A 12,303-nucleotide genomic window follows, 5' to 3' on the forward strand; every position below is an offset into this window, starting at 1 on the left:
TAAATGCAATTAGACTGTGACTGTGATTACATTTTACTCCTGCAGTTAACAATATGACTGGTCTTGTACTTATGAATATATGATTAAAATTTGAAAATAAAGGCATGTGTATTTTTTATTCACAACCAAATGTCCACTTCGAAAGTGAAATCGATAGGCTAAAGTACTTGGGCGAAAACAAAATGACTACATTCATGGAGACAAGAAATTCTGCAGATGCTGGAATCTGGAGCAAGACACAAAAAGTGCCGGAGGAACTCAGCAGGTCAGGCAGCATCCGTGGAGGGAAATAAACAGTCGACATTTCAGGCCGAGACCCTTCATCAGGACTACATTCAGACAGCTGTTGTGCCACCCACAGCTTTGTGGCACAGCTCCACCTTCCAGGTACTAACTGTTCTTGGGAAGCAGAGACAGATTTCTTCAGGCAAACCCAGATACATGTGCAGGGTAATCTCTGGAAGTAGATTCTGGCCATGGCCAAGATGTACTCATCTTCTTCACAAACTTCAGCGCAAACTCCTTGGCCTGGACCGGTTGGGCTGAAGGGCCTGTATCCGTGCTGTATTGGTCTACGACTCTAGATTGCTTGGAACCTGTGAACTAGGTTTGTGTCCAGCAGAATAATTCACAAAAAAGTTGTGAATGACATGATCAGATGGTGTAAGCACATATTCTGCACAGAAATGTAGTGTTGGATGGATCTTGATTCAAGGACAATTTCAAGGGGCCATTTTTGGTGAAATGAGTGCAAGTTTCCCGCTTGTTACAATAACTATGTACAGTATCTTCCTATTTCTCTCTATTATTGAATTTATTTTCCTCAGCATACTTCCAGCTTGATGAGCTTCCTGTAGGTAAAACACAAAACCCAGCAGGATGTCAAATGCAACTTTGCTTTTAAAGCTTACAAAAAAAGAGAAAAGTCAATACAATTCAGTTGTGATTATGCAGGAATTTCAACACATTTATGCAACTATTGTTGTAGGGACCTTCCTTCTGCTTGTTGTTTGACATTAGAGCAAGGAATAAAGTTTAAAAAAAGGCAGGCAGTTTTCTTATTTAGCATCCTGATGAAGACTGGCAATGAGTTTGATACCATTCACTCTCCCATTTTATATAAATAAATTAAAACAATGTATTTAAAGCAAATGTATTTATTTGTAAACATCCCATCTGCCCAATTATTCCAATCTGTACAAATATGAACAATATGTACAGCAGACAGATAATAATTTAATATTTTACTGATATTACACTTCTAGAGAAACAGCTCGAAATATTCTAACATTACACAGGATGAATACACTCTGACGAGACATCATAAATCAGTAATTTGGTACTTTCCATACTTACTCAAGGTAATCACATTAACATAAATAATCTACGTGTAGCTGAAGTAAGCAATGTTTCAGGGCAGGAAACAAAGTTAAATGCAATTGGACTGTGACTGTGATTATGTTTTACTCCTGCAGTTAACTATATGACTGGTCTTGTACCTTTGAATACACGATTAAGATGTGAAAATAAAGCCATTTGTTTTTTTTTATTCACAACCAAATGTCCACTTCAAAAATAAAATTGATAGGCAAAGGTATTTGGGCAAAAACAAAATGACTACATTCAGGCAGCTGTTTGGGTTTGATTTTGTTCCATTCCATCCAATAAATGTCTCTAGGAGTTGGTCTTCATTCTGGATTATGAAGTGCAATAACCATTCTAATAATCAACAGCTTTACTTGATGTGATGGGACTGCAGTGCTGTGTGCTTCACTGTGAAATTAAACCAGCCAGAGAAAAGACAGACGAACAGATGAGTAGTATCGAAGTCCACCTCTGACATTAAAGGAAAAACTAAAGTGGGATTGGTCATGCTTGATTCATAATGAAGCAAATGATGAGTCAGTTAATTTAGAAAACACAAAAGCACTTCTAAAAATTTCCATACAATATTGTGTGTTCTACAACATGCGATTAGTTTTAGTGCATGGGTATAGGTAGCTACGTTGCAGAGATATGCAGAAAGATAAAGTGCAAGCAAGACTGTGTCAATTATCTTCTCATCAGTTGTGATGCAGTTTGATAAAAGAATACTTACAGTATGTAGCTAGACTGATAAAAGTTTCAAAGTAAAAAAAAACCTGATCCTGATAAGTGGTTGAATTAACGTGAAACAGCCTACGGTTTGCAATTAAATTCAGTTCCCTGCTTAAATCCTGAATATGTCACAATTCCATACAAGCCGGCTCTGCTAGAAGGGACTATTTTAAATATCATAGCAGGCCACACTAAACACCACGAATAACTACAATTTTGCAACAATATGCAAATAAAGTATAACAGCAAGGAAATGGTAGACACCAAAATGTTAAGATAGACAAATAAAAAAAAGTTCAGTGCCAACCACAGGCACTACATTATCACGTGTGCCATTACCACTGCTGCTCATTCAGCTGATCTAGCTGTCCCCATTCAATACCTTTGCAGTTTAATGTACAAGGTTACAGCAGAAAATAACGCAAAAGCATTGATGCAGTACAAATTTCCCACATTCCTTCTGCCTATCAGTACACACACGGTTACACATTTGGGAAATTAATCTTTTGCACTAGATATACTGCAGTCCAGTATCCCCATTATAACTCAGTAGTGTGGTCATTCTCTGTATGAGGAACCCAAACGCAAAGAAGTGGATAAGTTCACTTTCACTTTGAATGGCTGGCAGTATAGTCTGGCCGTCTTGTTTGAATGATTTTTGGTTTGGGTCGATTCTTCCCCTCTTCCTCCTCTTGTTCCTGCTCCAGTTCTGGATCACTTTCACAGACATGAACAACAACACTGGGAGTAGTGTCAGTCCCAGCATGTAATTCATATTTCTCCCCTATACAAGGTACATAAAGAATGGGTGTTAGAAGACAAAATACCTCCTTATTTCTTATACTACTTGATTTATTTTAGATTACATCTACATCCCAATGTGTACCAGGTCTAACTGACAAGTCATTCTTCTTAATTTAAAATGGGGAACTCAACATTCTCAGTCCTTCCCTTTGCAAAATGTAGGCTCCAAAATTTAAAACGTCTGGTGGTCATCAACTATTTCTGAACTTAACCGATCTTCACTCCTCTCCTTCTCAACCTTTACACATCTTGTGCTATAGTACTAAGTAACTTCATTTTTGCCCAGCAGTTTAAGAGTATTCTTTATACCTTTTACACTTTAATTCACCTCTGGGGGAGTAATGGACATGTGTCCTCATCATGCTCCCTGTGAATAACTAGTTAAGCAGACTTGGGCTGGTTAGTAATTGGATGGGGGCTCACCTGGGGACACCAATGTAGTGAGCTTGCTGTCTGGGAAATCAGATAATCCAAGCAGCAGAATGGATTTGTATCCCATCATCAATCTGTGATTCACCTCCTTCCTACCCTTAAGGTTCTTATTTCCCCTTGACTGTTCCCAGACAAGAACCAACTGTACCCAGTCTGGATCAGTTTGCTTCTTACATATTACTACCGATTTCTAATGAGCCCAGCCATCTCGCTTTGTAGGGGTGTTCCATTGTGACAGAAAGAACTCCCTTCTCTGCACAAAATACAGGAAACTGGTGCTATTGAACAGCCCTATATTTGCATTTTGCACATAGGAAATGCATGCAGAAAAATGCAAGCTATAAATAGAAAACTTTGCTATATAGACCCAACACACTACAAAAGAAAAGTTAATCATTTAGAAAACTAACATGATTGTACAAAATCCTTAAGTTGCAACATTGCAAAAGAAAATGCTTGGAGTGAGAGAAGGAAGTCTCACATTCTGAAAGAACGACAAAGTTATGTTGCGTTTACCTGGTCCCAGCTTGGAAATTGCATACAACAGGTCATAGTTTATAACTGGAGTGGCATCTTCTGCTTGCTTCCATCCAACAGGCGGAGACGCTGGTGGGGAAATGAGGAATTGCTTTTCTGGATGGGGTGGAGCCAAATGTGGGCTACCTTTACTGAACATTTTGTTCTGGATCTGGAAAAAAAAGTTACTTGTTTAAAAATGCTTTTTTTTTTGAAAATGATATATTTATCTTAAAAATGGTTTGAATTTAGAGCTCCAACTAAAAAAAATACTGGAAAAAGTACCCAAGTGCTCAAAGCGAGATATCTATGCTAGTAATCACCCAGTAAGATAAAGTGGGTGTTATTGATTGCTGAGGTTTAAGATGAGTCATGTTGAATTTTCATCGACTCCATCAACATGCCACCTCCCCAATCAGTTTTCAAAGACTGACACCCACAATAAAATGTAAACAGCAGTAATTTTAACTTGATGGTATGAGTGTGGTGTGTACAAGACCCCGTTAACCACAATGCTGAAATTTTCTCAGAAGTACTCCTTATAAAATACCATGCTATGTAATGCTATTACAGCACCAGCGACTCGGATTCAATTCCTGCCGCTGTCTGTAAGGAGTTCATACGTTCTCTCCGTGACTGCGTGGGTTTCCTCCCACACTCCAAAGACGTACAGGTTAGGAGCTGTGGGCATGTTATGTTGGCGCTGGAAGAGTAGCGACACTTGTGGGCTGCCCCCAGCACATTCTCAGTAACGCAAAAGGATGCATTTCACTGTGTTTCCATGTACATGTGACTAATAACTAAACATCTTATTATGATAACTTGAAATAAATCCTAGATTATGGTGGCAGAAGCATCTGGAAACTGTTGGCAAGGTCCAATGGGGCAACTGTAGAGAGCAAGTTCAGTGCCAGAGTCCTTAGACAGCACCTTCCAAACTCACCACCTCTACAGCTAGAAGGACAAGGGCAACACCACCACTTGGAAGTTGCCCTCCAAGACACACATCACCCTGACCTGGAAATATATTGCTGTCCTTTCACTATCATTGGGTCAAAATCCTGGAACTTTCTCCCCAACAGCATTGTGGGTATACCCACACCTCAAGGACTGCAGCAGTTCAAGGCAGCAGCTCCCCACCATCTTCAAGGGCAACTAAATGCTGGCTCAGCCTGCGAAGCCCACATCCCTTGGCTGAATATAAAGAAAATGGAATGGCACTTTTGGTGATGCTACATTATCCATAGAACACTACAGCACAGTACAGGCCCTTCAGCCCACAATGTTGTGTCGACATTTTATCCTGCTCCAAGATCTATCTCACCCTTCCCTCCCACACCACCCCCCATTTCTCTATCATTCATGTGTCTAAGAGTCTCTTAAAGGTCCCTAATGTATCTGGCCCCACAATCTCTGCAGGCAGTGCGTTCCACGCAGCCACCACTCTGTGTAAAAAAAACTTGCCTCTGACATCTTCCCTAAACCTTCCTCCAATCACCTTAAAATCATGCCCCCTCGTGTGAGCCATTTCCGCCCTGGGAAAAAGTCTCTGACTGTCCACTAGATCTTTGTCACTTACCCCTGACATCCCCCTTATACCTTCCATTATCCATTGCTGCCTCAAATTTAATTACTTTCAATCATTTCCCACCTATTTTAGCTAAGCAGGTAGGCAGGTACTGAGCTACTTAGTCATTTACTTGCAGGCTCCACGTCCTTCATATCTGTTCACCTTTCACTTCACTTTAGTCTGAGCAATCTTCCCTACCGCTCTTTCACTTCAATCCTGCATGAGATTCTGTACGACCCTGTCTGAGGAGGTTCAACAAATTGTCCCTTTAAGCACCCCTCTTCCCTTGGTCCTGTACCCAACAGACCGATTGCCTTCTTTGAGACTAAAGAAGAATAGTGCAGAAAATTGTACGCAATCAGCATGATTTAGTGCTGACGACATTGACAGCTAGCCATACTGGTCCAAAATTTTTTGTTAACAAGACTCCCAGAAGTCCTGAACATTATCAACCGTAGGAGAAACATTGCATCCAAAAACTGTTCCTCCGTATCAGTCATCCTCCAAATGCAATTAAATCACAAATAAAGCATTTAAATATTTTTCCACTACTAATTTAGAACAAGAAAGCACAAGAGTTTGGAGGTCTTTCAAACCACCTTATCAATTATATCGTTAAAAAAATGACAACTGCAGAAATGAATACCTGTGCAAAGTACAGTTTCATTTTCTTCCCATTAAACTCAGTTTCGTGAAGTTGAATTCTGGCCTCTGTTGCAGCAATGGGATTGCTGAAGTTGATTCGAACTCGCCTGAAGCTCTTAAAAAACTGAAAGGTCACATTCTTGTCATAGACCCTGAATAACGTCTCAAAGTCATCCTGCAGAAAGATATAATAAAAGATAAGAAACTGTCAGATTCCAAGCACTTCGTTCCAGAGAGAGTCCAGTAGCTTTTAAAGTGAAATTCAAGTCACACAGTTTGCCGCCAAATTACCTTCACAGAAATTTGAAGGTGGAGTAGGGTCTTTATAAAATATCACTCACTTGAAAGACTGACTTAATTTGTGTTATTTTGCCCAAATTACAAACAGATTGAACCTTTTCATTGCCCTGCCTCCTCCTGTGTATGTTCAGTGCAGGTTTTGCTGATTGTTTCCAAAACGACCATGCAAATCTTACAGGGAAAAGGGGAGGATAAGCTACCACTGACAAATATATTTAATGTCAATGTCATTTTGTGACATTGCAGATGGTTACTCCGAATACAACTGATATAGAACTACACACAGAGATGATGCTTCAAGCTCACATTTGGTTAGAACCAAACACTTGCCTTTATCTGTGCAAATTTTGACCATAAACATTGTACCTTATTGTACATATGACAGCATGGTATTTTATATTTTATAAGTAGTACATCTGAACAAAGTCCAGGCTCAAATGATAGTTTTTGCTATTGATAAAATTGGGAACCAAAAATGAGGAGGTTGGAAATTGAGGAAGCGAGGCTGGATGCCAAAGACACCAATTGTCAAGAGATAGTGACATTGTAAAAATTCATTAAAAAGGCCACTATCCAAGTAGTTTCAGGGTAAAATACATAACCAAGGTCTCACACTGTCAAGTCTCAGTACCTTGATGGCAAATGTGGAACAATATGATGCATACATTCAACAATATCACAAAAAAATGCTGCATCTTTATTGGATTGCATTATATCTTGATTTTTAAGGAAGAAAAAGGTTTAAATTCATCTCATTTCAAAAACATTGATCATATTCAAAAAGTGTCATTAAAATTTATTAAAACAAGTAATTCTACCCACAGCACATAATCAGGCAAAAGTTGATGGCAATTGTATTAGAATACATGACTAAATCTTGATCAAAGCAGTAGGCTTCAAGGAATGTCTTAAAAGGAGAGGATAAAAGATTTAAAAGAAGGAATATTAAATCTTGGAGGTCAGAAGACTTGAGGCACAGTTGCTGTGGTAAGCCAAATGAATGGGGATGTAACATCGAAGGAACAAAGAGTTCTCAAGAAGGCATGGAGTTAAAGAGGAGTGGACATGAAGGGATTTAAACACAAGGTTGATCATTGTTTTTTTTAAAAAAAAGGGAAATGCTGAACAAGGAAATGATACATACTACCTGGGTGAACATAAACTAGGCTTTGGGCAAGAGCACTGGATGTCCTTATTCAGGAGATTGGAAGACCAGCAAGGAGGGCATTGGATTAACTTTGGTGGGGGGGGGGGGGGGGGGGGAACAAAAGTGCATTCCCAGAACATATTTCAGTAAACATCAGATATAGGCACAATTCAATGTGACAGCTTATCTTTCTGTTTGCAAGGGATATTAATCAATGATTGAATGCTGTAATTGGGGGTTAACACAACCCAAATTAAAACTTTGGTGTGATTTACAAGTTGCATCTTGAAAGTGAAACACAACTTTAGCAAAATCTAATAGCAATACAAGATAAAGCATCATGCTAGATTGTAGTTCAATCTATTCTGCCCATTCATTCTATGCAATAGATTCCGTAAGCCAACATGGATGTCTCAAAACTCAACTTCCAAGACTCACGGAATGAAATACTTCCTCACCACCGGATCACAAAATCAATCCTAACTCCCCCACTGCAAACAATTAAGCCACACTTCTAACCTTGTATCTGCCATTACATCTATACAACACTGACCAGATGCTTCCCTAGTGCGACAAGCATCTCTGGTAGATCTGCAGCTTGTAAATCACTTTCCAGAAGGCACGTGTGTTACCCCCACCAATCTTCCATTCTCATTTCCTTATTTTTTTTTAAACATTCTTGTTAGAGTAATAAATGAGATCAGCAATCGTGATTTATGACTATCATTGGAAGTCCTGAACCTTTTTAAAATATATAGTGTATATAAAAATAGTTTTAATGGGGTCAATGGTTTGAAGAGAAGACAAATGAAAAAGAAATCAATTGTGCATCTAAACTGCAAGTCCATTCCCAGGCTAAATGGTGAATGGAATTTTCCACTCTGGCTCAGAATCTAGATTTAGAGCACTTCCTTAAGCACTGTTTTTCTGAAAATCAGTAAGCTTGGCTGAAAAAGGCGGCAATATGCCAAAATAATTCAAACCCCACAAGTTTGTGAATCTGGTATGACATCAGCGAAGTTTTGCATGTGCTGCAACTCAGCTTATACAGCACAATGCCTTCCAGTATAAGCTGTTCATGTTATCATATCCTGTTTTTGTCTCTGTTCCCAATTTGTCCCATTTCCACTGTGGGATAGATTCATAGGCAAATAACAAAATAGCTTTAGGAAATGGGCATGCAACAAGTTTTGCCGTGACTTCAAATCTCTTATCTAGTTAGAGATCAGGACACTGAAAGGCAGACATCAAATGGCATTGATCAGTCTTGCTGCAGCACTGGTTTGCACCAGGAACTGGAAACTGATTCCATTAAGTTAATATATCCCAGCTCTGGAGGAACCCACATTAGAGCAATACACATTCTCTATGATGGAAAACATAATGGATAGGCCCAATGGCTAACTGGTGGGTCTGTAGAGGAAACACTGGTACCCAGAGAATGCATAGCAGTGCTGTCTGGATTTCTGTGCCTGTGTGCTGGAGATCAGTCACATTCACATCTAACTTCCTTTTGTCCCTGGAATCACCATCAAATCCCATTCGTTTGAACAGGATCACTGACTTTTATTAATAATTCTTAATCTTAACTGTTTTGGATTTGAAACGGGTGAAAAGACGTCCTGATAGATGGTGGGAAGGCAGGCCTCAGTCTGATCGCTGCTCCACCTTGTGGAGGGGCGATAGCCACCAGGATAGCAGAGTTGTGTGGCCACGTAAATTCAGTTCAGCTGTGGAGCTAATGGAGCAGTGACTGTAGGCATGGGCCAGGAATAAGGAGATCTGGTTCAATGCATTAGGGCACCCTGCCTTAGCCTCCTAATAAAATTCCTTTAGAGGGAGACGCCCATTAAGTAACAAATGCTTAAATCCCTTCCCTCACCTGCACCCCACCTTCCTACATTCAACATTGGAGTCAGATTATTACTTTTGCAGTTTAAAATACATCCAATTTGAACAAGTTGTTCACCAATCCTGATTATCAACTCCTTCAGTTTGGTATGAAACTTTGATTGCCATTATCCTTGTGAAGGACAAATTTCATGTTTTCCCCCAGTGTTGACATAGAAGCTGTTCAAAACTCAGTTTGTTCAGTATATTTATTGGAATTTGTGATTATCAGAAAGCTAGGAAATGGTGCTCTTTTAATGGAAGATGACCCGAAAGCTTGTAGGGGAGCAATATAATGTAGTAAAAAAAAAGTTCCAGAGAGCTTTGAGACCTCAAAGCATCCCAAAGTCCTTTGTAGCCAAAGTATTTTTCTGAAGTTGAACTGCTGCTGGACTGCCAACAATACAGAAGACATTTCCGGCACAATGAGGCTGCACAAACAACACAATGATACCTAGTTAATCCGGCATTAAGTGAGGGGTAAATATCAGTCAGTGCACTAGGGAGGTGGTGTGACCTTTCTCTGAGTGTGCCACGCTCCTGCACTTGCAGCAAGTCAGATTCAAAGAGAAAAAGGCACAAGTTTTTTTTTGTGCCTGCACTTTTGAACATAGTCTGTCAGAACAATGTCATGTGAAAGTAAATGGCTCGTGCAAACCAAAAACAGCTGACTCAGGAGGTCATCACAAGTCCAAGCTGCTGGTTTTGTGGCAGCTTAGGGATAAATTCAACAAAATATGTCGCAATCTCTTTCCCCTGCTGCTGACACTGCACACTGGGTATTAGAATGGCATTAAGACCTAAACACACGGTGATTTCATCTGTCACTCAATCCAGGCTAATGAAGATTTAAACATACAAAGTTTCTTGATACTACACTATACACATGGGAGTGGCCAGTCAATGCCCAACATTATTTTTATATATAAAGAGGGTATCAACCCAAGTGTGAAACAATGTGATGGTAACAAAATAGTAAAGAGCTATTGTCAAAATAATCAGTCCAGATAGAGCTTTAGTGAACACCACCTCTTCCTACCACCAAAACTATATTTCTAGTCAACATCTATTATTGTTATAGAAAGAATCAATCAATCAGCAACAATCTGAGTCATCCACTTCAGGGGAAAAAAAAAGTATTTTTTTTAAAAAAGGTGAGAAATCAAAAGCTGTTGTTCAGGGTGCACTGAGGATCCTTCTATGTAAATCACCAAAAGTTAACATGCAGCATAACAAGAAATCAGGGAAGCAAATGGTATGCTGATATTTACTTCAAGAGGATCTGAAAGTAAAGACAGCTTATTAAAATTGTATGGGGCACTGGTGAGACTGTACCTAGGATACAGTGAACTGGTCTGGTCTAATGAGAATACAAAAAAGGATGAGGCCATTCAGTTCTTCTACTTTGCTGCATAAACACCATATCCCTTGATTCTCTTAAATATCCAAAATTCTATCATTCTCTTTCTGTCTCGAGCTTACTCAGTAACCGAGTTACCACAGCCCTCTTGGTTAAAAACATTTCAGAAATTCCCGGCCTTTCGAGTGAAAACATTTCTGCTCATTTCAGTCCTGAATGGATGGTTCTTTATTTTGATACTAGAGCACCTGCTTCCAGATAGCCCAGCCAGGGGAAATACTACCACAACTACCCTGTCAAGACCCATAAGAATTCCTTATATTTCAAAGAGGTCACCTTTCCTTCTTCCAAACTAGAACGTGGCCTCACTGGCCATAAGAGTAGTGCCAGATGATTGGAGGGTGGCAAATGTTGTTCCTTTGTTCAAGAAAGGGAGTAGGGATAACCCTGGGAATTACAGGCAAGTGAGGCTTTCTTCAGTGGTGGGCAAATTACTGGAGAAGATCCTTCGAGACAGGATTTATGGGCATTTGGAGAAGCATAGGCTGATTAGGGACAGTCAGCATGGCTTTAAGAGGGGCAGGTCGTGCCTCACAAGCCTGATTGAATTCTTTGAGGATGTGACAAAGCACATTGATGAAGGTCGCGCAGTGGATGTGGTAGACATGGATTTTAGTAAGGCATTTGATAAGGTTCCTCATAGAAGGCTCATTCAAAGTCAGGAGGCATGGGATCCAGAGAAACTTGGCAGTGTGGATTCAGAATTGGCTCGCCCATAGAAAACAGCGTGGTTGTAGATGGAGTGTATCCTGCCTGGAGGTCAGTGAGCAGTGGTGTTCTGCAGGGATCTGTTCTGGGACCCCTGCTCTTTGTGATTTTTATAAATGACTTGGATGAGGATGTGGAAGGGTGGGTTAGTAAGTCTGCAGATGACACGAAGGTTGGTGGTGTTGTGAATAGTGTAGGAGGATACTGTAGATTACAACAGGACATCAATAGGATGCAGAGCTGGTCTGAGAAATGGCTGATGGAGTTCAACCCAGAGAAGTGTGAAATGATAGACTTTGGAAGATCAAATTTGAAGGCAGAATGCAAGGTTAATGGCACGATTTACCAGGATGCTGCCTGGATTGGAGAGCACTTCTTATGAGGATAGGTTGAGCGAGCTAGGGCTGTTCCCTTTGGAGCAAAGGAGGATGAGAGATAACTTGATCGAGGTGTACAACATGATAAGATGCATAGATCGAGTGGACAGTCAGACTTTTCCCAGGGTGAAAATGGCTAACACGAGAGGGCATAATCTTAAGGTGATTGGAGAAAGATATAGGGGAGAGTGTGGTGGGTGTGTGGAATGCACTGCAGGCAGAGGTGGTGGAGGCAGATACATTAGGGACAATGAAGAGATAGGTACATAAATGACAGAAAAATGGAGGGCTACATGGAAGGGAAGGGTAAGATAGATCTCAGGAGTAGGATAAAATGTCGGCACAACATCGTAGGCCGAAGGGCCTGTACTGTGCTGTAATGTTCCTTGTTTTATGC

General features: G+C 40.2%; 1 protein-coding gene across 2 annotated transcripts in view; it reads right to left on the minus strand.

The window, feature by feature from the left end:
- Nucleotides 1-1,147: 1,147 nt before the first annotated feature.
- The window catches only part of LOC127569894 (calcipressin-1-like), an 84,431-nt gene continuing 73,275 nt past the window's right edge, over nt 1,148-12,303 (minus strand). For both annotated transcript variants that reach the window (XM_052014910.1, XM_052014911.1), the window contains exons 2-4: nt 6,066-6,239; nt 3,850-4,021; nt 1,148-2,881 (exon numbers count right to left, since the gene is read on the minus strand). In XM_052014910.1, the coding sequence (XP_051870870.1) occupies nt 2,706-2,881; nt 3,850-4,021; nt 6,066-6,239 (522 nt within the window). In that variant the 3' untranslated portion in view covers nt 1,148-2,705. The remainder of the gene's footprint in view (nt 2,882-3,849; nt 4,022-6,065; nt 6,240-12,303) is intronic.

Source organism: Pristis pectinata, chromosome 4 (assembly GCF_009764475.1).
Source record: "Pristis pectinata isolate sPriPec2 chromosome 4, sPriPec2.1.pri, whole genome shotgun sequence".
NCBI lineage: Eukaryota > Metazoa > Chordata > Chondrichthyes > Rhinopristiformes > Pristidae > Pristis > Pristis pectinata.